The sequence below is a fragment of the Brassica napus genome, chromosome C3 (assembly GCF_020379485.1).
Source record: "Brassica napus cultivar Da-Ae chromosome C3, Da-Ae, whole genome shotgun sequence".
In the NCBI taxonomy this organism is placed as follows: Eukaryota; Viridiplantae; Streptophyta; class Magnoliopsida; order Brassicales; family Brassicaceae; genus Brassica; species Brassica napus.
Genome location: NC_063446.1, coordinates 290,161 through 315,271, shown reverse-complemented (window position 1 = coordinate 315,271; position 25,111 = coordinate 290,161). Strand labels below are relative to the sequence as shown.

Sequence of the window (25,111 nt, the reverse complement as noted above, 5' to 3'; positions counted from 1 at the left end):
AGAAGACGAATGTTTGGGCGTGGGGTTAGATAAGAAGAAGGATGTTTGCGCTTGATAGAAGAAGAATGTTTGGGCGTTGTGTTGTGATTGTTTAGATAAGAGATGGGAAATAGAGTTGTGTTCTGATTGTTTTAGAGAGAAGAGATGAACAAGAAGATGAGACCAATGCATAAATGAGACATAGATTATGTAGTGATGTTATACAACATCCGTGACACTTGCATAAACAACAACAAGTACTTGAAAATGTGTTGTCACCAGTACAACCCGTGACCTCTAGAAACACAACCCATCAACTACACTACATTACAATATGCTTCCTGTGAAGCACAACCCATCAACTACACTACAGTACAACTACTACTACTACAATAACCCATCAACCTCAGAAAAAAACGTGCTGCGCCAGTAGAACCCGTGACCTCTAGAACCCGTGACCTGCAGAAGCAATAAACCTTGTAGAACCCGTGACCTCCAGAACCAACAACCTTCACCTGCAAAACGACACAGAAGAAGAGAAGTTTTAGTCAACAAGTAATGAACTAAGAGTTTCCGCAACTAAGTAAAAGCAGTTATCAAGTAATGAACTAAGCAAATTATCAAGTAAACAACATAGAAAACTAGACAAATTATCAAATTGTCACCTAGAGCATCTCAGAAACTAGTTTGTCCTTCAGAGCCACCTCACTCTCAGTTAGAGTTTCTAGTTTCTTAGAGAGTAGACGATCTAGTATTTTTTGTTTCGATAGGTTCCGTTTCAAGTCTAGAATGCTCTCTAGTCGATCAAATGCTGCTTCATTCCCCTTTTTCTTGCGTTTGGCTACTTTGCAAGCCTTCACACCAGGAGGCCTAGCCTCATCCGAGTCAGGGACTGACTCCGCAGCTTCCTTCCGTTTCTCCTTTGCACCATCTTTTGCGCAAGAGGTCGATCTCCACTTTTGATCAAACCTCAGCTCCCTCCACGCGTGTTCAAGTGTGAACTTCGCCTGGTAGTCGTTAAAGAAGATGTCATGAGCAGACTTCATGACATCGTTCTCATTTTGGCCACTAGCTTGCTCTTTCAAAGCCGCCTCATAGCTTCCAACAAACTTACACACCTGCTCATTAACCATTCCCCACCTCTGCTTACACTGACTCCACTCTCTGGGAGCAAAGCCAGTGAGCTGAGCGCTTGAATTAAAGTAATCCTCTATTCTTTTCCAAAAAGACCCTAACTTCTGCTGGTTACTAACTATGGGATCCTTACTGGTGTTCAACCAGGCACTGATGAGGACTATGTCTTCTTGTGTTGTCCACTTTCTCCTCTCCACCGGTTTAGGAACATCAGAGGATCCTACATCTATGGTTTGAGTGGTTTGACTGCACTGGGAAGATAATAGGTTCACAAACCCGGGAGAATTAAGAGAAAAGGAATCCATTTTGGTTTCGGGTTGTGTTTTAAATTTTTTTTGGTTTTTTGACAAGTGCGTGGTGATTTAGAGTGATTTTGAGTATCTATAAAAGGTGTTTCTAACTACCAAACATTCATTACCCTTAATTAGACAACAAGTTTATCACAGAATGCATTCATTACGCATCAAATCAATTTTTTAAACTCAAACAAGTTTCGGACAGAAAGCATTTTATGACCATTCATCACAGCAACCAACCAACAACTATTTAATGAAACCTAAAATCTAGTACAGCTCCTACTCTAGATATTTAATGAAACTAGTTGAGTTCCTAGTTAAGTTAAGTATCAGTTCAACTACAACAAACAACCTACGCGGAAAGAACTTCTACTTCAGTTTAGTTTGAATGTTTACCTGTTCGATTTCAGTCGAAACACACATTCTCCAGAGCAGCCACCTGCACTGAGAGGTTATACACGTCACCAGTCAGCTTATCAAGCAGCAAAGTCAGCCTTTTAACTTGTGCCTGCACAAGGAAAAAAAGAAACCTTGTTACTGAATATTTAAAAAGCAATATTTAGAAAAAATAACTTTCTAATAGAAACTCTTAGACAAAGTGACAAACCTCAACACTCTCAATCTGTTTATTGAGAATGGGCACCCACTTGATCACCTCATCAGCCTCCTCAACACGCTTACGCAGGCGTACCATCTCCTCCTGCACACCTATAACCCAAAGCTGACGATAATGCAAACCATCAGCCTTGGTTAAACCATAAACACATCAGAGAACATATTTTTAAAATTTAACTAATAATGAAGAGGCTGAGTAATGAAGGGTAGCACGAGTTTGTATCTAACCTCGTAGTTTACGCAGCTGAAGAAGCGCTTCCCAGGCTGAGTGTCGAACTCATCCTTGACTCGAAGCTCGTCAATCATTCTCCCACCACAAGCACATCTTCTGGGCATTCCATATTCCGAATCGGCCACGTTTCCCAGGTGGTTTAAGTACTCTAGTTGCCTCTTACTATCACTTATCTCTTCTAAGGGATCCATCTGAAACACAAAACTTGAAATGATTAGCACAAAATATGTAAATAACACGATCAAACGAACCGTCTATCCAACCCAGTTTACGATTTCAAACCACTTATCGAAACCCCCAAATTTTTTTTTCAACCCTAACTCGATAACCCCTATTTTATTTTCGATCCGCAAAAGTCGAACCATTAATCGATCAATAGAATCACTATACGAGGTTAAACAACCGTAGGTCATACCCATCTCCATTACGAACCCTAACTCGAGATCAGAAAATTTATTGAGAATTCCCAATAGCGATTCCGACTACAAAACTCTTATATCTAAACGGTGAATCGAGTCGATACTCACCTCTGCTCCTGGAGGAGATAATCCGGCGTCGAATCGATCGAGAAAAGGAGAGAAAAGTGAAGAGAGATCGGCGTCCCACGGGAAATCGCCTGAGGAGGAAACCCTAGCTTTTCACGCGAAAATGAGAGAAATGATTCTCTCTCCGCTTTCCTCCGCGTGACGTCGACTCCCCTTCCCCAGTGAAAATGCGACACCTGTCGTGAACCCGTATCAGATGGGGTCAAGCGTAAGAGGCGGGTCGCGAGAGTAAACCCAATATATGATTTATTTTTATTATTCGGCCCTATGATACTGAGCCCATGAACCTGTTATAAACCCTTGATGGGGTTGCTCTTATGACGCCAAAGGAAAAGAGTATGAAAAGCCCTACCAGCCTCCTTCTTTCACTGCATAAGGCATTGTAAGTAAAGCTACTCCACATAGAACATTAATTCCTACAACCGCGAAAAAGATAAAACAAGTTAGAAGTCACACATAATAGGTTTTTTAAGTAGCTAAAATTTTGACTAATAACAAACCATGCAGGAAAAAAATAAACTTGGGTTTAAGGATTTTCCAAAACAAATCCAATAAATAAGTAAATAAAAAGTATATTTTTTTATATAAAAGTATATAAAATACTATGGGGTTTTTGCCAAAACTAACCCACAACTTGATTTTAATCCCAAACCTATACTCAAACTTGAATCAAATGCAAAACTAACCTAAAAGCCTAGTGAAATTACAGCTCAACCCCTTGTGACCAAACAAAAAAATAGAAGCCATTTTTACGAATATAGCCCCAGTAAATCGTCTGAGTCGTCTGAGATGTTGGAAGTCGTCTGGACGACTGAAGTTTAAGTCGTCTGGTACCAGTTTATTTTAAAAATAATTTATAAATCTTGTAAAAAAATATTTTGATGCGTGAAAAATAAAAATCAAGTAATTATAAACAGTTTTAAGTGATATAAATTAAGATATGATAAAATTGATTTGTTTTGAAGATAGATGAGTGGAAGTAGTGAATCATGAAATACTTTGGTTTAGGAGTTTGGCAAACATATGTTGTAGTATTGTATGTATTGTTAGAGTTAGATTTTGGAAAACTAAAATATTTTTTTCAAAAATTAGTTTTCACCTTTATGTGTTTATTTATGTGTATAGTAAACACTTTTCAAGTTTGATTTGATTTTATGAAGTCTTTAATTAGATAATTAAGTTTAGGGACTATGTTTAGGGTGTGGACGACTTATATTTCAGTCGTCTGTTGAATAATTTACTCGGACGACGTATATTTTAGTCGTCTGTTGAATAATTTACTCGGACGACTTACATTTCAGTCGTCTGGTGAAGAAATTAAAACAGATGACTTACATGTAAGTCATCCAAATATTCCCGCCTAAAATTTTTTAAAAAAATTATTTTCCCGCTTAAATAATTTAAACCAGACGACTTACTTGTAAGTCGTCTGAAAAGTCTTCTATTTTAGTTTTCCGCTAAAAATATTTAATTTCCCGCTAAAAATATTAAACTCTTCTGGACGACTTACATGTAAGTCGTCTGTTTTAATTTCTTCACCAGACGACTGAAATGTAAGTCGTCCAGGAAGTCGTCTGAGTAAAAAATATTTAATCTAATTGGATTTTTTGTCTCCCTATATAAAGAAAAATTTACACATTCTCTCTCCTCCTCTCAAATGGCTGCAACAAAAATGTAATGTTCATCATTCTAAAACTCTCCAACCTCTCTCTAATCTCTTTGACTTGAAAACACCAAACTTTATATGAATTTTTCGGTTTTGTCTCATGTATTTCTTACTAATCTATCTCTTTTACAGGTTTTTAATCAAATGGTACTCATCTTCCATTAATTTAAAGGTAAATCTATTAATTTTAGATATGTATTTTTGTATGTTCTATAAATGTAGATTTATCTAATCTTTCACTCATTTTCTCTATTTTTAAGTCATTTGAACATTTTTTGATATGCAGGTTTTTCAGATCTGGATTTGATATGCAGGTTTTTCAGATCTGGAAGACTTCTTGGACGACTTACCTGTTAGTCGTCTGGAAGTCGTCTGGACTTCTTGGAAGTCTTCTGACAAAGTCGTCTGGACTTCCAGGAAGTCGTCTGGACTTCCAGGAAGTCGTCTGGACTTCCAGGAAGTCGTCTGGACTTCCAGGAAGTCGTCTGGACTTCCAGGAAGTCGTCTGGACTTCCAGGAAGTCGTCTGAACTTCATGGAAGTCTTCTGACGAAGTCTCCCTTTCATAATAGATCTGAGCGTTTTGGTAAGTTCTTATGTCTGATTTTTCTTCATTTGGGAACTTCTTGTTGTATAAAGTTCTTACTTTTTTCCCAAACTAAAACTCTCCAAACCCACTCTAATCTCTTTGACTTGAAAACACCAAACTTTATATGAATTTTACAGTTTTGTCTCATGTCTTTCTTACTAATCTATCTTTTTTGCAGGTTTTTAATTAGATGGTACTCATCTTCCACTAATTTAAAGGTAGATCTATTATTTTTAGATATGTATTTTTGTGTGTTCTGTAAAGGTAGATTTATCTAATCTTTCACACATTTTTTCTGTTTTTAAGCCATTTGAACGTTTTTGGATATGCAGGTTTTTCAGATCTGTATTTAATATGCAGGTTTTTCAGATCTGAAAGACTTCTGGGACGACTTACCTGTTAGTCGTCTGGAAGTCGTCTGGAAGTCGTCTGGAAGTCGTCTGGAAGTCGTCTGGAAGTCGTCTGGACTTCTTGGAAGTCTTCTGACAAAGTCGTCTGGACTTCCTGTAAAGTCGTCTGGACTTCCTGTAAAGTCGTCTGGAAGTCGTCTGAACTTCCTAAAAGTCTTCTGACAAAGTCGTCTGAACTTCTTGGAAGTCGTCTGGACTTCTTAGAAGTCGTCTGGACTTCTTAAAAGTCGTGTGGTCTTGTCAACTCAAGTGGAATCCAAGCTTGTCTTTGTAGAGGAATGATCTATAATAGTTTTGTTTGTGGTCTGTTTTGTGAATTGCATGTCTACTCTTTTAGTTGTGAATTTTTTGTAAAATCAGTAATAATGTTTTCCAAGATGTATTAAATGTGCTAACAATGTGTTTACACATTTACAAATCAATGAAATAATAGACTTCAGTAGCCTTTTTCTTATCTTTGGATCTCTCATATGCAATAATAAACTCCAATGACCTTTTTCTCATCTTAATAAACAAGAATGTTGGTAGCTTTATATTGATACAACATTTTAAGAAGTATTTTAACCCTTCTTCCAACTCATAACAATAGTCATCATTATTGTCTATAACAATAATACTTAAGAGATGGAAACAAACAATAGTAACTAGTCAAAGCATATCATATTTTATTATAAGTTTGCGTTGAAAAACTTAGTCAAATTTAGTAAAACTAAGGGAGAGAACATATTTTGTAAATATGAGTTTTACATATCTTGAAGTTACTTATCACTCTTAAAAATACAAGTTATTCAAAAACTAACGTAGAAGACTTAAAAACTAGCGGAGAAGACGCAGACGACTTCAATCTAAGTTGTCCAGAAGACTAAACTATACGTCGTCTGGTCAACACAGAGGTTATTTTTGCAATTAACTTTGAAATCTGTTATTTTGGACGACTGAAAAATAAGTCGTCTACTATTGTTTGGCTAAAAAAAACTCCAAAAAAGCTAGACGACTTACATTTCAGTCGTCATAGGTTAGTTTTGCATTTGACTGGATAATTTCAGAAGTTTGACTTTTCTGGACGACTTACATTTCAGTCGTCAGGCGAAAATTAAAATAATAATATTTTTTTAAAAGTAGACGACTTACAGTTAAGTCGTCATAGGTTAGTTTTGCAATTGAAAAAAAAAACTTCAAAATTTAATTATACACAGACGACTTATACTTCAGTCGTCCACGAGACGACTTACTTGTAAGTCGTCCAGGATTTACGAGGTTTGACCAGAATCTCAGAAAAAAAATCCTGGACGACTTACAAGTAAGTCGTCTCGTGGACGACTGAAGTATAAGTCGTCTGTGTATAATTAAATTTTGAAGTTTTTTTTTTCAATTGCAAAACTAACCTATGACGACTTAACTGTAAGTCGTCTACTTTTAAAAAATTATTATTATTTTAATTTTCGCCAGACGACTGAAATGTAAGTCATCTGGGGAAGTCAAACTTCTGAAATTATCCAGTCAAATGCAAAACTAACCTATGACGACTGAAATATAAGTCGTCTAGGTTCTTTGGAAATTTTTTTGAAACCAAACAAAAACAGACGACTTAACTTTCAGTCGTCTCAGGTTACAGATTTCAAAGTCAATTGCAAAAATAACCTCTGCGTTGACCAGACGACTTCCAGGTAAGTTGTCTACAGCCAGACGACTTCCCAAGTAAGTCGTCTGACGAACAGATCTGGAAAAAAACTCGATGTCATACCTTAAATTGGTGAGATAAGTTCCTTAGCATACATAAGGCTTCTCCAAGCACACAAAATCACAAACGAAAGTAACCCACCCAGAATCGTTAGCTTCTATGACTCTATGAACCATAAAAAAATTTAGAATCAAAATCTTGGGTTTTTTTAGCTCATTGTGGAGAGAAAGTGAGAGATATGTTGTGTTTAGTTCACAAGAATGAAAAAAGAAGAAGGGTAAATCGATTTTGGGAGCATTAAGAGCTTCAAATTGGTTGTTCATGGTGGTTGTGGCATTGATGACAATGGCAATCTTGTAATTACTTGAAGATGATGAGGGTGAGAGAGTAAAAATGTCATTTTCGAAAAAAAAAGAAAAAAAAAAATTGATGGCATTTTCGTAAATTATATGAACTTGTGGGGTGAATTGGGCAAAACCAATTTTCAAAAAAAAAGAAGGTTAATTTTGTGTTTGACTTTAAGTTATAAGTCAATTCTGCAAAAAGCCCAAATACTATTGATGAATAATTAAATTGCAACTAAAGCTATACTAGTTAAGCCAAAAAAAACTAACCCTATACTAAACTCAGTACATCTATTTGATTATTTTTACTACATACAGAACATTTCTAAACACTGACAAGAACTAAACCAAAAAGCCAGACTGAAACACTCATAGATATAGTTATTACCGTTGAGTACGGATTGAGAGAACGTGCAGCTGCGGGTTTCTTGGGGGAACGAAAGATCCTCCGGGACTGATAGATTGAGATGAGAAGCAAGAAATGATTTGATGGATGTGACAAAATTGTTTTGGATCTCATCTTTGTCTTTGTCGATGAGAAGTTGCTGTTTGCTTGTGGAAGAAGTAAATGAACCGGAAACAGAGCTTTGTCGCCTCCTGTGAAATGAAGAGACAAAACTTGTCCTCATCGGAGGTGTAACTCCGGTCAACATATCCATCGATTGTCTGAAATTAACCCCAAGAAAACGAAAGGATGATACAGTTTCTTTAGATCTAATAGTTACACTGCACAAGAAAATATTAGTGCAACTTTCTTTTAATTTACCGGTAACTTCTAGGCCACGAAACGGGATCGTTGTTGGATCCATTACGAGATAACGGAGTTGACGGAACAGAGCTCCCGGCTTGGCTTTCTTCGTCTTCTTCATCTGTCTGATACAGATCTTCCTTTTCTTGCTCGAATGTCTCCTCTGGCTTCATCTTCTTTTGTGTACTGTTGTCTTAGTTTTGAAAATAAAGTCAGAGTACGTAGTAGGAGACGAAGAAAAAAGAGTGGAGGCAATGAAACGTGTTCTGCTTTCTAGTTCCATTTTATAGTCACGTAATATATGACACTCCCACCGTTTTGCTTTTTCTTTTTCATTTTAGAAACTGTATTTTTTTTAAGTTCCTTGAATTTTTTTAGTTAAGGAATAAAAATATAAGAAACGTTTCTCGGGAGGTTGTTATTAACAAAGTGTTACTTCTGAAGTCGAGTCTAATAAGAGTGATCTTCAATGATTTGTCGGGCTAGCCAGATGGCGCCCTAAAGATTTACTTGCGCGGGTAGTAATTTGAAACTCTAGGAACTCGGATTCTCTTCTTTCGGTGGTTGTTCGAGACTCGTAACTGCAGCGGTTAGGATTGGCAAAGCTGCACGTATTTAAAGCCAATCGCGGGCAAGCCGATTTCTACTAAAGCATTGTCTCATAGTTTATCAAAGGCTTTAACTCGTGTGGCAATGCCTCCTCGGCCTAGTTTTGACGCTTCCTTAGCTAGTAAACCTTTTGTTCAGTAACGTTAGGGTCTGTAAATCTTTGGGGTTGCTTCTTTTTTCTTTTTTGTTGTTGTATTAGATTTATTTTCGATCTACTACTTGTTTCTTAAGTAATTTCTGTCACAAAAGAAAATTTAGCATAAAATTTAACATTTACACCAAAAAAATAAAAATAAATAAAGGGGCAGAAATATACACGTAGTGGAAAATAGAGGCAAGCAGACGTGAATGCATGTGATATAAGAAGTCAATGACGGTTTGTCATTAAATCTTTAGGAAAAAAATTAAACGTATCTGTCAGGACCAGGAATTGCCAGCACTAAACTAGGTTACTGTCCATCCAGATACTGTCCTTGATTGCTACGTTTACCAATGATACTGATCTCGGAAGCGTTCGAATTCAGGTCAACAACATCTATTTAGAATAAATTATCCTTGTAAATAATAGAATAAGGTCACAAAAATGGAATGAAAGTATCACAAGCATGATAAGTGATAACTAAAAAGAAACATTTTGTTACAGGACAAATCAAGCCATTTCGCCGATTTATCGGACGATAGCATGGTATCAGGAGAGGAAACTTAAAGCATCCCCAAATACACAAATAGCTTAAGTACAATAAAAACAGAACAAAGACCATAAAGCCAAACATTTGAGGAGATGAAAGTCACTCATGATGTCACCTCTCAAGATAGATATTGAAGGTCGAATATCTATTTCCTATCAGTTAATTCTTAGCTATTATTTCCCTCTTTTATTTGTTTTACTAAAACAAAGAGTTAGTTATTGTGTTTTTTGGTAGGTTTGCTGGATCGTGTTGGATCTATTGATATGGCTAATTAATGGTGAATAGTTTTCTATGTATGTCTTATATGCTTAGCTTAACATGTACGTTTTTGAGTGTATGGGCAGATCTTGGAGGATTAGTACCTCAAATTACTTACCATAAAGCAGAGTAATTTGATCAATCTAAAAGTTATTAGGACTCAGAGCAGCTTACATGAATATTGCACCGAGCACCTGAAGTAAAGTTCAACATCAATGACTCGAAACCATTGGCTTCCATAACCGACTGTTGACTTCGAGGGTTGTTTTCAACAATTGCGCTTATCACATCTGCAGACTTTGCCCGGATAATTGAAGAATTCCATTGAAGGCAGAGTCTCAAACTTTTGTCATTCATGAGGAAAGCTCTCAACTTGTTGCATTACCTCCTTCTACAAGAGAATGACTCAGACTGCGAGATTGCTACAAAACTCGGAGCATAGAGAAAGGTGATGAAAAACTGAGACAGATTCTAGAAGATCGGATCAAAGCAATCAGCTTTCATGTCAGAAGAAGATCGCTCAGCTGCTGAAGAGGAGAGCAAGCTCTTGGATTCATTCACTATGGATCAAGGATCACATTCTTAGCATGAACCAGCTCTTGTTAAGGATAGCTACTTTTTTTTATGGTTTAACTTTTCATTCAATAATCTAAAACCAGACCGTACAACAATAAACATTACAAACCCTCACTTAGGGGGACAGAAAGTGATGACATAACGAGAAGCCCTACACTTGTTCAAACTACTCGAATCATCAAACGCATAGCTATAAGCTTTCGGACAAATCGCTTTAAACAGATTCGCGAACAGCGTCGGCTTACAAGCCTTAGGATTCGCATACTCACCCGTGCAACAGTACTTAGCCGACTGCATCGCCAAGCACGCGCTTTTACACCCGACCACTTTCCCATCTCTCTTAACCTCCAACGCCGAAGGACAGCAAACGTTCAAATCCACCTCGCAAGCCGCCACGCCGCACCCCACTCCTCCTCCGATGGGTTTCATCGACACGGGGAGGTTGAACCCGTCCACGAGGCTCACGTCGTAGAAATGAAGCGGCGAGGAGGATGAGCCTAGCGTCATTTCCACGACGGTTGCCGGCGGAATGCCGCCGGTTCCTTGGCAGCTGAGTGAGCCGGCGTTGCAGTCTCCGGTTTGGCACGAGCCTTTGCCGTTTTGGTCGAAGGTGCAGCCTTGTCGACCCCAAATGCGGCCGGACCATTTGTCCGGCACGTCGATGATGGTCTCTTCGCCGCTTCCCATGTGGAAGCCGCCGTTTTTCGGGGTGACTTGGCCTCCGCCGCCGAGAATCCCCGGCCATATGCTCTCCTCGCAGTTGTTCACTAGTATAAGCTGCGCTCCCTCTGCAAACAAAAATAGAAAGATACAATTTTTACAAAATTTCACAAAAACCATTTTAATAAACAATAAATATTCATTTTTTAAGATATATAGTACCAATGAAGGATGATAAGAAGGCTGAGATAGTGAGAAAGACAAGGAAGAGAGTTGCATTGTTCGACATTAGGATCTTTGAACTCTCTAAAGTTTGCTCTTTTGTGGTGGTTTTTAAGAGAATATTAATAACGGAATTGGAGAAGGACGTGGTTGAGGAAGAAGTGGGAAACTTGGGTCGCAAGAGTGTAAATGGTGAAGTGGATTGGTTGTATAGGGAACTAACTGCCAAGCGCTAACCTTTTATAGACTGAGTCTTTGGTGGGATTAGTGGGGAAGAGAAAGATAGAGAGAGGCTTGATTGTGAGCCTTCTGTAAAGTTTAAAGATTTATTTGTACTTTTTTTCGTTTTAAGAATGACTTAAAGAAAGGATATTAAAACAAATAAAAGGATGGGTTAAAGGAGAGATTAAAAGAAAAAGAATAATATTTTATTATTGTAAAAATATTAGTAAATTTTATCCTTCAATCCATAGTAAAATATTAGTCCTGAAATTTCATCTTCGAATTTTTTTTTTTTTAATTAATCTAAAATTTTGTAATTTGTAGATTGCTGTTTTTCTAATAGTTTTCTTTTCATAATATATACTTATGTTGTATAAACTTCCACCATTTGCTAGTATTTCCCCCTGACATTTATTACTTTTGCCATGACCTTTTCACTCTGTAGATAAAATCAGCAAAAGAGCAATAGATGCTTAACTTCAGTGTGGGGATTTGCTTTCTTTCAAACATAGGATATATTTGCACAAAACAACTCTCTTTTTCTTACATATGTTCTCATAAAGGTAGCAAGAGAGAATGATGGCAAGAATGTCACTAGACTCTAGACTTTGTTGATCTTTATTAGTGGGGAGGTTGCATCATTTGGTAGATAAGCATCTTGCAAGAGAACTAAATAAACTAGTCATGTAATCCACAAATTTATAAAATCATGAACAATATACGACAATGAAATAAACTCTGGAAAACATAATTCTATTGTTTACAAACCAGACCAATTTAATCACCGAACCAAACTAAAATTATACCGGTTTAAATAATTTGGTCAAACCGATTGAAATTGTCCACCGCCGCTAGTGAGTGACGGGCGAGGAAGAAAGAGCTCCGTCCCAAGTCTGTCCTGCTAAAGAAGAAGTCCTTTCCAAATGATTCACGCTGCTACCAAATGTGCAAGAGCAGCTGCCGCAACGATTCGTGGCCGCGCGATCCCCGTTAGATACACGACGCCGTTGAGATTGATTCACGGCGTTCCAAACGCGAACCACGTTGCGATTCAGATGGTCAATTACGCTCTTTCTCACGCTGGGTCTCTAAAGATCAGGTTTTTTTTTTTTTTTTAATCTTACTTCTTATGATCATCGCAATTTCAAATGCTCGCTTTAAAAACCCTATGGTTCTGACAAAATTCGATTTTTTTTTTTTTTTTTTTTTTAGATGAATCATATGCTCAAGGGATGCTAGTGCTTGAGCAATGCCTTGGGAATCAAGCTAGCTATGATCAGGTTTCTCAAGACTCTAAAGCAACAGTCTTGCTTGCTATGTCTGATCTATTATACGAAAGGTTTCATCTTTTTTTTACCCTTTACTCTCTCTCTCTCTCTCTCTCTCTGATTTGATGTTTTGCGTAGGATTCTTTAGTGTTTGGTTTCTTGTGGGTTTACAGTGGGAACAGTAGTGAGGCCATTGAACGCCTTAAGCAAGTCATGTCTCTCACACTCTCTTCCTTTGCTATTTTAGAGGTTTTTCCTAAACCTTTACTTTTTTTTCTGTGGATATGTGTTCTTTTGTTAAGGTTGTTGTTGAGTCTGGAAGTGTATTTTTTGTTGTGGCAGTCGTTGCTGTAGAAGCTCTTGTTGGTCTGCTGATTCAGTCAGGACAGGTTCAAATCCCAACAGTGCTACTTAGTTTGTGTGTTACATATGGGAGGTTGTGTTAGAAAGTTGATTATGATTTGACCTGTTTAGGATGATGCTTCACTGAATGTTGCTGATGAATTTCTGGAACTGGTTAAAGAGAGAGGCCATGAGAATCTTCAGGATGTGGCTGCCACAGCTAAAACGATCAAAGGCCTTACTGAGCTTGTGAAAGGAAGTATCGAATCCGGTAGAGAAAGCATCTCAACTTTCCTTTTCTTCTATGTGATTTTTATTTCACATTTCCTCTTAGCCTAATGGTAAGTTTTTTGTTTGTGTGTGCAGCCGAATCTTTGTTTCGAGGACTTGAGAACCATGAGAACTGCAAAGGGAACACTGCCCTTTCTTATGGTGAGTTCTTGCACGCCACTGGAAACTTTGAAATGGCGACGGAGATGTATCAAAAGGCTATTCATGGAGTGACGGATACCAAAGAATCCATGAGTTCTTGTAATATGAATTTGAAGGCAGTCTCACTGGCAGCCACATTTGCTCTTGGGCAGCTAGAGTCACACATTGGGTAAGTTTTGAGTTTTGTGATCTAAATTATTCACCTCTGGTTATATCATTCGTCACTCTGTTTTGGTGTTGCTATTTATTAGGAACTTTGGTGATGCGGAGGAAACACTGACAAGTGCATTGACAAGCGCTGAGGAACATTATGGTACACTCTGTGGTCCATCTACTCATTTTGATTAAAAGCACCAGCCTAACGGCTTAATCGAATTAGGACACAATCATCCCAAGGTTGGCGTGATTTTAACTGGAGTAGCTCTCATGTACCGGAACAAAGCAAAGCAAGAACGATCGAGTTCTATCATGATTCAAGAGGTCAGACAAAAGTTTCTTTAGAGTCCATAACATTAGAATTTGCTCATCTTACCTATGTTTCTTTTCATCATCCCAGGGACTCTTTAGAAGAGCATTGGAGCTCATGAAAGCGCCTCCTCTGGACTCAGAAGGTAACTTCACACGAGATTCTTGAACCCTATATTAATACGTGTGCTCTCACCATATATATTTTGCTGATTACTATCCATAGGGATAATAAACGTGGAGACTCAGGAGGTAATGGCTCTAGCAAGAGGTGGGGAAGATTAAATCTGTTTCTTCTCTTTTTCTTCTATTATTGCGAAATCAGCTAAGATAACTTGGATTGGTGGGTGATTGGTGCAGGAGGGTATGCAGAGCTACTACTGATTCAAGAGAACAGAAGAAGCGAAGGAGGGAAGATGAAATCATGGGCTGAATCTGCATGGAGAAACAGACGGATCTCTCTCTCAGAAGCATTGACTCTCTCTGAACCATTAGGTAAAGTAGGCATCATAGATGCAAGAACCACTCGTGTCCTCTAAAAAGCCTTGACACTGGTTGTGAAGAATCCCAAAAGATAACATATATAACAAGTTTTACATTATGATGTGTGATTAAAGCTTTTAAAGTTTTACATTTTCATAAAAATAGATTACAGAGGAAGATCAAGCCCTTTCCCAATCTCCACACCGATCAACTCAAGTATTCCCTTGTTCAGAATCTGTAAAACGAAAATGTTTCAGCTTGAGTTTATAACTTTGTCCAAAATCGTTAATGCAAAAGCCCATTTGTGAAGAAAACTCACCAACTCGACGATGAAAGTGCCAATGAGACCAATCATGCAAGCTCTAGAGTTCCATATCTCAGCTGTTTGTGTGAATCCCAGAAACGCTGGTTGAGACTTGGGTTGTACTTTTGGCACTATCATCTACAAAAACGATTATATTATTACCACGCAGCAGGCTGTTTGTTTTGTTTTGAGATATTGATTTGTGGGAAAATAGAATAAAAGATTCACCCCCTCCGGAAGCTTGGCAGCTCGAACACGAAGACACTGTTCCTTCCGACTGACACAGAAGCTTCGGCTCCGACCATGGTTATGAGCCGACAAGGTCGAAAGAGAAGATGGAAAGAGAGATGACGCTAACGGGGACGAGCTCATCTTTTTCTGCAATAGATTTTCTTTACCTTTTGGAACAGTCTTTATCTTCTTCACAAGTCAGAACTGAACTTGTGGATATAGTGTTCTGTTTCTTGCATCCATTCATTTCTGCCACGTGTTTACTCCATACTCAATTATTTGCGTGATGATGATTATTCATACAATTTTATCATTTTTTTTTTTCTGGAGATATTATTTCCATTATGTTTTAGTGTGCATATTTATTCCAATTTTTATTCCTAAATATCTACTAAATAAATAACAAAAAATAAAAATAAATAAGAACAAGAAAAATTATTAACAATTCTCATCATACATTATTCAACAACAGTACATGACAGTTTTTCTGTAATCTGTGTAAAAGAAAAAAAAAACATATTTATTTTCTGTTATACAGAAATGTAGTTTCATCTCTTTTCATAAATGTGATAATCAATCTGACATAACAAATGTCATTCTTTTTGCAGGACGAATCTTGTCTTCGTAGTAATCTCTGTCTCTCTTCTTATTGATTTCTTCGGAACGTAAAATTTGAAAAATGGCAGAAAGATCTCCGCCGTGATAAACATCATTCATGTTCATCACGTCACCTCTCTGCAACACACTCACAAGACTCTTCAATTCAGTAACTTTTCTTCCCCAACCCTTTTCAACGTTTCGAAATTTCATAACATTGACACATTTCGCAATATTCTCCTGCAATTATCAAAATAAATCACTCGTAAGAATATCTCCAATTGTTAATGTTATACTATAGGTGCAAAATTACTCATAACATTTCATTTTACCTTGTGTTCTTCTCTAAAAAGATTCATAATTATCCCAAAGTTCTCTTCTAGAGCTGCTTTCTCTTCTAAGACAGTCCACATAGCCGCCACCGCTACAACACTTGGTGCATATTCAAGCATCTTCAAATCTGCATCCAGATTCAGAATTGATCCATCGTTTTATAATATTACTTTCTTTCTCAACAAGAAACATCCTCAAAATGAATAAATGAATATTCACACACACATATATATATATACTGTATATGGTCTTCTTACCGCATAAATCATCTAACAGATGTTCTGTGATTCGGTTCATCATTATATCTCCTCCTACTATCCTCACTTTGGTCATTAGAATTTGAGAAAAAGATAAACTCGTGACCGAGTTAACACGCCATTCCAGAGCTTTCAACAGAATGAGTTCCATCTCAAGAACGGTCTTGTGATGAAACATATGAGTTAGCCCTTCCATTTGAAGTTCTTGAAGTGAAGGGGAAGTAACGTCGTTAAATTTTGATGCGACCGATAATGAGGTTACTGCGACTAATTCCACCATCCATTTACTCCATTCCTGCAATTATCGTTATATTTATATTAATATCTCCATTAGTTCAGTACAACTGTTATCGTATTAATAATCCATATACTTACGTCGCAGCTGATGACATTGACAAACCGGTCAAAACAATTTGCCGCGGAAAAAAGCGTTTCAAATGAAAGATTAAGCCGACTCCGAGTCTGAGAAAACAACAACAAGAATAACATCAATAAAGTACGGTTATAAATTTATTTTCTGAAAAACATGCGATTTACGTAAAGTCAGACTACACGTTGGAATGAATAATATACTTCTCACAAACATGATTATTAGGCGTTAGTAAAAAATAAGTCTGATCAAGAGAAATTCAACCTGGCCTTTCGTTCGATAGTACTAGAAATGTGGTAACTTATCCTAAATATTAAATGGGTTGTTAAGCTTAAGTATCAACGATATTTAGCGGGTTTTGTCCCAAATATCGCGTATATATTCTCAAAAGATGCGAACTAAATTTTCCTGAAAAATAAAGAAAACCCAAAGGATTATAGAATAAGTATGAATATACCTGAATGAGCCATTGAACTGTTTGAAACCTAGCATCGGTTAACTTCTTAGAAACAAGAGACTCAATAAACTTGTGACCGTGATAACTGAAACATGATTCTTTCTCCAAATCTATAGAAATGGCTTCGTCTATCGTCGAAGCATCCATGGCCGGAGACATCTCCATGTGATCGTCGTGAACGTTTAAGCGGAAGTTTGATAAAGGCTCCAGAGCTGAAGGATCCGAGAGCCATGACTCGTCGCAGAGTAGATTATCCATTGCAACCGGTTTAATTAAACCGGTTATCACTCAGGGAACAGTATTATGGGATCAGAGTGAGAGAACTTGACGTATATATATGGATAGAGCGAGAGAGAGTAGTGGAGAAGAATATGGGAAGTTATGAAAGACAGTTGGAAGTTAAAGATACGTCGGTTCAGTTAGAAGAATATGCGTCGGTTTGTTGGTGTTTGTGTAAGAGATTGCGTATACGAGCTACGTTATTTTGTTAAACCGGTCTTAACCGGACACTGGTAATTAATTAATTACCGCCGCTTTTAGATAAGAAGACACGAAAGAGAGAAATACAAAATTCAATGACCGGGAATCCTTCGGTTATTCAAGTGTAATTGGAAAATTTGTAAGTTTCATAAAAAAAATATCGCTATCAAGTTTCGAAGATATGTGAGTTTTTTTATAATTGGTTTAAAACAATATGAACAACACTGAATTCCATGTGAGTAAATAAGCTGAATCAGCTAATCCCGAAATTAAGGAAGAATTGAAATATAACACATGAGAATTATTATTCGAACGTGTTGGGTAGTTACATCACAAGTCGGCAAATTAACTAATCCATCTAAAGAGTTTAGGTTAAAATGTGAATTGAAAATGTTGGTGAAGACACTGATGAGGAATGATGATTTGGTAACATCAAAGTACCAAACTCCACCTCTATAACTCAAATATAAGCAGCAAATCCAAAACAAACTCTTACATATATACAGTAATTATCCTTTTTATTTGATATATATTCTGATTGTCTCTTGGTTATAAATTCAGATTGTTTTCCCCTAGAGAAGAGTTTATTTTGGGTAATGACACTATAGAATATTTTTAAGTTTGAATATATTTTTTTACAGCTGGAAAATATAATTTTATTTTTAATCGAGTGGAGAGATAGTTGCGAAGGGATATAATAAGAAGATGTCGTCCCACATGAAGCGCGGTAAATGCTTTCTACCCAATTGGTTAACTGACTATCTTCATAGAGATTTCATGTTTACAAAAACGTGTAAAAATATAAATGTTTCAGAGGCAAATTAATTCTAACCAACCTCGTGAGCCCACGACCTTTGCATAACTACCTCTTCCATGACAGCAAATAAATTACTACTATTTTAACTTTGGTTTTATTTTTTTTTCTGCACCAACTTCCTTATTTCTGTTACCAAGCAAGATATTATTTTGATATTCTTGTGGTTGCAGTCTATATTTTATCAGATACGTCTACTCTATTCCAATTTAGAATATCCACTAAATCTTATTTGGTTATTATTAGTTAATCAAATGGTTTCTGAGATGATAATAAAAAGAAAGTAAAAGAAAGCTTCTTTGTTTTTGATTAGTTGCTTAGGCCTCAAGAAACTTATCGCTTTCTTTTTCTACGTAGCTTGTTATGCTCTGTGTCCGCTTCAACTCTGTATGTTAAAAATGATGCACAAGTATTGGTTGACAAAAGAAAATCAAATATTTTGAAGAGAAACTATATACATCCTAGTTATGTTATGGTCCTTGTTTTGATTTTACACATATCCAGAGGAATTAATTTGTACATAAATTCATCCAGTATACATTCACTTTAGGAATTCGTATAGTTTACCATAGTTTTGATGGTTTTAACAAAATATAATTTTACTTACAAATATAATAACAGGCAGTATACAATTAACACAATGCCATGCAAACCAATATGTATGCGCAAATATAATATATAATCATTCATGCAGAAAGAAACTTGGTGTTGTCCCTAGCAAGTGGGAGACGACTTCGTTTCCAACATTCCAAGACGGTCTGGTCCCAATCGCCTGAGATCTGACGGTCTAGAACTAGCGGAGAAATCCTCGAGAAGTCGCGTGTAATAACCGGCGGTACGAGAAGAGTGATGATCGCTGAACAAAACTGACGAGAAACGTCTTTCTCTTTTATACATAACAAAGGCTTTGTACAAGAACGGAATCAAACCTTCCATTTGTTTCACTGTAAAAAATCAAAATCTTTTTCTTTTTGTCTTGTGAGATTTCTAAGCTTTGATGGAGGATTGGTATAATATATAAGAAAGAAATGGGTAGGGATAATGACGTGACGCGATGGGTATGCTGCCACGCATAGTTACTCGTGACGGTAATAGAGCCTTAGAGGATATGTATCGTTGAGGAGAATAGACAAACAAATATATATTTACGAGAACGAAAGAAAAGATGTGAAAGGAAAGTCTCAATTTCCATGAAGCAAACCTTTTGAGGCTTTGAAGTTCGCAAGCAATCTTAAGCTTTATCACTAATTTGTTTATTTACATAACTAACGATTAATCCTCAAAACCATGATACTCTTTGTCATTCCTAACCAAAAAAAACTAATTTTAATATTATTATTATTTTTTTTTTGGTGTAAATGTTAAGAATTTTAATATTATTTCTCCCCAAAGGAAAATATTGTAGTTTTAATGAGTAGTTCATTTTTAAAGAGGGGATAAATTATTCAGCTCCACAAAAATATAAAAATGCATTTAAAATTTCCCTATTCAGGTCAAACTCCCCAATTTTTTTATAGGTACAATTTGGATCAATTATTTAACCGGTCTCGTATTCTATTTTTCAACTCCAACATGGCTAAAACCAAAAAACAAATCCAACATTGGATAACGACATACTACTTTATTTGCAAATCCACGAAGACTTGGACGCAGTCTGAAAAGCAGTTCAAATTTAAGAATATCAGTATTGATAAAAGATTTATAAAGTTTTTAACAATATATTTTAGTGTATTTGTGCTCCATATACGCCATTTTTATTCTATTTAGCTCAGTGACTAATTAACTCTTAAAATTATCAACCATTCAAATATTATCAAATATTTAGAAAATTTCTCACAAATATCACACCCTCTGTTTTGTTTCTTTTTAAATTGATAAGCGATTTATTGAGAAACTCACATGCTCTAAGGCCTAATCAATAAATTTGAAAGCGTTTTAGAAAGAGTTTGGTACAGTGGAAATTATATGTTTATCCATCTTTGGCTTCAGAGCAGATGATATAATTGGATTTTAGGCTTTTTAGCAAAAAAAAAAAGCAGATATAATTGGCTCTTTCACTTGAAAAGCCACGACTAATAATTGTTTTTGGATCGTGTTAGGTGATGAGAATAAGAACAAACACATTGTAAGAATTAAGCTTTTTTTTTTTTTTTTTGTGCAAACTGAATTCATTCATGATTTAACTTTGGTTTAAGACCCATAAGGCCTGTTTGGCAATAGAGTCAGCTCTAACATTAGCTGCTCTAGGGATAAAGACAAATTTAACTGACTTAAATGAGAGAAATAGGTGGTAGATATCACAAAGGTTCTTCTCCTGTCGGTTCAGAGTTTTAATCAATATTTGTGAATCTGAGAAGAGCGAGATGAAATCAATTCCGTGAAGTAGAGCAAAGGTCATGGCCGTGGAGACAGCCAAAGTTTCTGCCATGAGGGGCGACGAGACGAACGTCGAGGTCGCTGTATGTTGAGACGATGAATTCCGATCATCAATGATCCAACCAAGTCCTGCACAGCCTGTTGTCGAGTTCCACGCTGCATCAGTGTAGATCGAGCAGCGAGCTGAGTAATTAGGAGTTGGTTCCGGTCTGATCAAGGGGTTCATGATAGCTGGTGATTTAGGAGGTTGTGACAGTATCCATTCTCTGGCACCTGAGATCGCTTTGCTGATTGTTTCCTCCGGCGTGAATTTTCGTTTTTCAAAGAGTAGCTGGTTCCTTGCGATCCATAGTGACCAAACGATCCAAGCCGCTAGGGTCCCCAGACCCAGACCTATCGGAGGGAGAGTGTGGATCTTTTTGACGTGTTCCCATCCTTCCAGGGTAGAGTTGAATACCGCTGAGTTGATTACCTGTGGGAATGGTGCTAGTTTCCAGACTGATACCGCAAAGGGGCAAGTAAAGAGCAGGTGCGATACTGTCTCTTCTGCATTACATCGTGCGCATAGAGTCGAGACATGAATGTTTCTGATGCCAAATTGTTCTCCTACCGGTAGAGCGTCGTGTAGGGATTTCCAAAGGAATACTTTGATCTTCTCAGCCGTTTTAATGTTCCAGACATTTGAGAGCCAATCACTGTCGGCAATTGAGTTAGCTGGGAGGGCTCTGTTCTTCTCCTCCATCACTGTCAGGTACCCTGATCTTGTAGAGTATTCTCCATTACTATTTTTCAACCACACCAACTCATCTGGGATTCTCCTCGTGCTAGGTTTTAACTTCAGGATTTGTTCTCTGTGTGCAGGGAGGATGAAATCAATTTTTGGGAAAAAAAATTATTCTGCTTATTGTTTTATTCTGGTGCACAAAAAGAAGAGCTTATTATTTTATTCTGTTTTTTTTAAACTTCAGCCGTTTTATTCTGTTTTTTTTTGGAAAAAAAATTATTCTACTTATTGTTTTATTCTGGTGCACAAAAAAAAAGAGCTTATTATTTTATTTTTTATAATCAGCTTTATACAAATCTAATTAATTATACTGTATGCATTGTAAAGTGAAGCTAGCTTTTATAAATTTATTTTTGATGCATGTTGAATTTCCAATAATTGATTTCTTAGCACTAAAATGCTTTCACACGTTGTAGCATCCAGCCCAAATAACTCCCCAGGATGGTGATTGTTAACAAGACTAATAGAAACCGGAGTTTTGCTTGCTACATCTCTTGTCACCATTTTCACTGTATTTTTTTCTTTCCATAAAGTAACTCTGTACTTATCATATAAGCTCTATTTGTAGCTCGATTACTGTTTCCTGAGATTGAAAGATTTGTACAAACACTATAACTATTTTTCGCCACAAGTAAGATTAAAAGAAAAGCTTATGTTGACTTGAAGACATGAAATAAGTATACAAGTTAGAATATTTGAATTGAACGGTTGGATAGTGTGTACAAAACTCCAATGATAAAAATCATACACTACTGAGACTCAGTTGTGTTATGAATTCACCAAAAATGACTTTGAACACTTGCCCTCGTTTCCGGTTATGAGTTAGACAAAAGAAAAACGATTCATATAAATGGATATTTGTAAAAGTGAAGGAGGTGGGTGTGTTTGTCATATCAAGATCCAAAACATTGCATGAGACGATATAGCAGCTAAACCCCAATTGAAGTAAGCTAAACCGACAGAAATCTGAAACCAATTGCAAGAGAGGGAGGCCTGCTTGCAAAATAATGTGTCTTTTGTGAATAAAACCGTAACTCCTCCAGATGAACACGCAGCCGCAAGGGAGAGAAGTGCCGTGACCTACAGAATTCCAAAAGCAAAACCCAACTTTATAAAAGAGCCATTGCTAATGAAACTCTGTTTGTCTACTAGAATGATACCACCAGAAGTTAGTACCCAATCACCAACTGCGAAGAGGCTTAGTAGGATGGGGCTTTGTAAGTCGCTTCTTCGCCTTATGGCATATACGTCAAGACACGCAAGTCCAAAGCTCCAAATCATTTGAAGACCCATAGATGCAACTAAGAAGCTGAAACCCCATAAGCCAAAAAAAATATCAGACAAAACACATACCCAGTTTTGTCGGCTGTATCTTCAAATGAGCAAACCAAGCACAGATACGACCTAAGAGATCGACTCAGATATAAGCAAATACACTAATCATAATCAACAAAAGATTAGCAAACCAGATAAGAAGAGAGTGTTCGGATAGGATAATCCAAAATCACCAGAAAGCAGTGTAGCTAGAGAAGCCAGGAGCAGAGACCATAACACCGATGGAAGCAGCAGCAGTCGCACACTGCCCTAACCTCAATATCAGCCCACTCATTGTTCCTGGACTCCCAATCATCTTCTTCATTGACCACAAAGCTATATAACTCAACAAACCAAAACCTAGACTCTTTCTATCTGGATAATAATTCCCACAAAACCGATCATAAAAACCTTAAACCCATCTTCTCTTCTAGGAAGTCTCAAATACCCAGAAAGTCAGATTCCAAAATCTGTCGGTGTTATTCAGGAAACTTCCACTTAAGATCATAAACCCTCTACGGAAACCATAGTTAAGAGCAGAGCCACCACCACCATTAAAAAAGAAAACTTTTCTTCGAGCTTTGAATTTTGTAAAGAAAGTGTATCTACCACAATTTCTTTATCTACCAATCATTGTTTACTCTGTTTGGAGGAACAATTATGTTTCCCTTAACTTCAAGCCAACGATAAATTGAAGAAACAGTGACGCAACTCTGACGCACGAAATCTATTCATTTTGTCTTTTTGCCTTTTGTCACGTGTCTACACAGAGACGTTCCTGTTTAGTAAAGCTGACAGTTTTTTACAATAGATTTAACAGATATTTTATAAAATTTCAGTCAAATATTTTGTACTAGTTTGTATAGATCGTTATTGATTATTATTGATTTGCATAATATATTTTTCAAAATAAATTCACCTTCTAAGGTAATAGATAAAAAAATCTTTCTAAAAAAAATTTCTTATCGTAAACCATATATAACATCATCTACTTGACCTATTGATACACAAATTTTGGCAGATATAATAAAAAATCTTTCTAAGAATGTTTTGGTTGAATCCAAACAAATATTAGCTGAACTTGATCATTGCTTCATCTACATTGTTTTAATTTTAATAATTATTTGTTTTAAGTAGGTAGAGTTTAAAGGTTTAATCTTAGGCAGAGTTTAGGGTTTAACCCTAGGAGAGGATTTAGGGTTTAACCCTCAGAGAGGGTTTAGGGTTTAGCCCAAGAGAGGGTTTAGGGTTTAACCCTATGCAGAGTTTAGTTTAGCCCTAGGGCAGGGTTTAGGGTTTAACCCTAACCGACAACAGGGTTTAGGGTTTAACCCTAGGACAGGATTTAGGGTTTAACCCTAGCCCTAGGGCAGGGTTTAAGGTTTAGCCCTAGGGCAGGGTTTAGGGTTTAGAGTTTAGGGTTTAACCCTAACCCTCGAGAGGGTTTAAGGTTTAACCCTAGAACAGAGTTTGGGGTTTAACCCTAGCCCTAGGGCAGGGTTTAGGGTTTAGTCCTAGGCTGCCCTAGGGCATAGTTTAGGGTTTTGCCCTAGGGCAGGGCAGGGTTTAAGGTTTAACCCTGACCCTCGGTAGGGTTTATGATTTAGCCTTAGGGCAGGGTTTAGGGTTTAGCCCTAGGGCAAGGTTTAGGGTTTAGCCATATGCAGGGTTTAGGGTTTAGCCCTCATACATGGTTTAGGGCTTATCCCTAGGCAGTGTTTAGAGTTTAACTCTAGGGCAGGGTTTAGCCCTAGGACAGGGTTTAGGGTTTAACCCTCGACAGGGTTTAGGGTTTAACCCTAGGACATGGTTTAGGGTTTAGCCCTAGGACAGGGTTTACGGTTTAGCCCTAACCATGGAAAGGGTTTAGGGTTTAACCCTAACCTTGGAAAGGGTTTAGGGTTTAACCCTAGGACAGGGTTTGGAGTTTAACCCTAGCCCTAGGGCAGGGTTTAGGGTTTAGCCCTAGGGCATGGTTTAGGGTTTAGCCCAATGGCATGATAGGGTTTAGGGTTTAAACCTAACCCTCGGCAGGGTTTAGCCCTAACCATGGAAAGGGTTTAGGGTTTAACCCTAACCTTGGAACGGGTTTAGGGTTTAACCCTAGGACAAAGTTTGGAGTTTAACCCTAGCTCTAGGGCAGGGTTTAGGGTTTCGCCCTAGGGCATGGTTTAGGGTTTAGCCCAATGGCATGATAGGGTTTAGGGTTTAACCCTAACCCTCGGCGGGTTTAGGGTTTAGCCCTAGGGCAGGGTTTAGGGTTTAGCCCTAGGGCAGATTTTAGGGTTTAGCCCTAGGACAGGGTTTAGGGTTTAGCCCTATGCATGGTT

The 25,111-nt window shown here is 37.3% G+C and overlaps 7 protein-coding genes across 10 annotated transcripts; 1 reads left to right on the top strand and 6 right to left on the bottom strand.

Annotated features, from left to right (window-relative positions):
* Nucleotides 1-166: 166 nt before the first annotated feature.
* On the bottom strand, nucleotides 167-3,451 carry LOC106355401 (glutathione S-transferase T3-like). Of its 2 annotated transcripts, XM_048751750.1 has the most exons (5): nucleotides 2,784-3,451; nucleotides 2,253-2,447; nucleotides 2,017-2,154; nucleotides 1,806-1,917; nucleotides 167-494 (listed from the first exon to the last, which is right to left on the bottom strand). In XM_048751750.1, exons 2-4 carry the CDS (start codon nucleotides 2,445-2,447, stop codon nucleotides 1,816-1,818), a joined length of 435 nt encoding a protein of 144 aa, XP_048607707.1. In that variant the 5' UTR covers nucleotides 2,784-3,451; the 3' UTR covers nucleotides 167-494; nucleotides 1,806-1,815. The 2 variants fall into 2 exon arrangements, with proteins under 2 accessions (XP_048607707.1, XP_048607706.1); XM_048751749.1 differs by having other exon boundaries at nucleotides 167-1,917.
* A 4,183-nt stretch (nucleotides 3,452-7,634) lies between these two features.
* Nucleotides 7,635-8,476, bottom strand: LOC125575346 (amino acid transporter AVT1E-like). Its single transcript, XM_048751751.1, has 2 exons — nucleotides 8,257-8,476; nucleotides 7,635-8,156 (listed from the first exon to the last, which is right to left on the bottom strand). The coding sequence occupies exons 1-2, from the start codon at nucleotides 8,409-8,411 to the stop codon at nucleotides 7,799-7,801; spliced, it is 513 nt and encodes a 170-aa protein (XP_048607708.1). The 5' UTR covers nucleotides 8,412-8,476; the 3' UTR covers nucleotides 7,635-7,798.
* A 1,782-nt stretch (nucleotides 8,477-10,258) lies between these two features.
* LOC106377172 (thaumatin-like protein) lies at nucleotides 10,259-11,816 on the bottom strand. The gene is made up of 2 exons (XM_013817351.3): nucleotides 11,253-11,816; nucleotides 10,259-11,158 (listed from the first exon to the last, which is right to left on the bottom strand). Exons 1-2 carry the CDS (start codon nucleotides 11,317-11,319, stop codon nucleotides 10,482-10,484), a joined length of 744 nt encoding a protein of 247 aa, XP_013672805.1. The 5' UTR covers nucleotides 11,320-11,816; the 3' UTR covers nucleotides 10,259-10,481.
* A 385-nt stretch (nucleotides 11,817-12,201) lies between these two features.
* On the top strand, nucleotides 12,202-14,654 carry LOC106448951. The gene is made up of 11 exons (XM_048751747.1): nucleotides 12,202-12,568; nucleotides 12,683-12,813; nucleotides 12,916-12,985; nucleotides 13,081-13,131; nucleotides 13,217-13,355; nucleotides 13,451-13,685; nucleotides 13,768-13,829; nucleotides 13,896-13,996; nucleotides 14,073-14,127; nucleotides 14,208-14,252; nucleotides 14,342-14,654. Exons 1-11 carry the CDS (start codon nucleotides 12,398-12,400, stop codon nucleotides 14,518-14,520), a joined length of 1,239 nt encoding a protein of 412 aa, XP_048607704.1. The 5' UTR covers nucleotides 12,202-12,397; the 3' UTR covers nucleotides 14,521-14,654.
* On the bottom strand, nucleotides 14,534-15,236 carry LOC106448940 (light-harvesting complex-like protein OHP1, chloroplastic). Its single transcript, XM_013890756.3, has 3 exons — nucleotides 14,997-15,236; nucleotides 14,784-14,906; nucleotides 14,534-14,699 (listed from the first exon to the last, which is right to left on the bottom strand). The coding sequence occupies exons 1-3, from the start codon at nucleotides 15,138-15,140 to the stop codon at nucleotides 14,631-14,633; spliced, it is 336 nt and encodes a 111-aa protein (XP_013746210.1). The 5' UTR covers nucleotides 15,141-15,236; the 3' UTR covers nucleotides 14,534-14,630.
* A 198-nt stretch (nucleotides 15,237-15,434) lies between these two features.
* LOC106377180 (putative cyclin-D7-1) lies at nucleotides 15,435-17,355 on the bottom strand. The gene is made up of 5 exons (XM_013817364.3): nucleotides 17,014-17,355; nucleotides 16,562-16,648; nucleotides 16,187-16,481; nucleotides 15,929-16,056; nucleotides 15,435-15,836 (listed from the first exon to the last, which is right to left on the bottom strand). The coding sequence occupies exons 1-5, from the start codon at nucleotides 17,269-17,271 to the stop codon at nucleotides 15,573-15,575; spliced, it is 1,032 nt and encodes a 343-aa protein (XP_013672818.1). The 5' UTR covers nucleotides 17,272-17,355; the 3' UTR covers nucleotides 15,435-15,572.
* Nucleotides 17,356-18,723: 1,368 nt separating this feature from the next.
* Nucleotides 18,724-24,897, bottom strand: LOC106443022 (CASP-like protein 5B1). Of its 3 annotated transcripts, none has more exons than XM_048751745.1 (3): nucleotides 22,976-24,897; nucleotides 22,628-22,871; nucleotides 18,724-22,547 (listed from the first exon to the last, which is right to left on the bottom strand). In XM_048751745.1, the coding sequence occupies exon 3, from the start codon at nucleotides 21,423-21,425 to the stop codon at nucleotides 20,487-20,489; it is 939 nt and encodes a 312-aa protein (XP_048607702.1). In that variant the 5' UTR covers nucleotides 21,426-22,547; nucleotides 22,628-22,871; nucleotides 22,976-24,897; the 3' UTR covers nucleotides 18,724-20,486. The 3 variants fall into 3 exon arrangements, with proteins under 3 accessions (XP_048607702.1, XP_048607703.1, XP_013740096.2); XM_048751746.1 differs by having other exon boundaries at nucleotides 22,142-22,547; nucleotides 22,628-22,776; nucleotides 22,976-23,616; XM_013884642.3 differs by having other exon boundaries at nucleotides 22,142-22,547; nucleotides 22,644-22,776; nucleotides 22,976-23,555.
* Nucleotides 24,898-25,111: the final 214 nt, after the last annotated feature.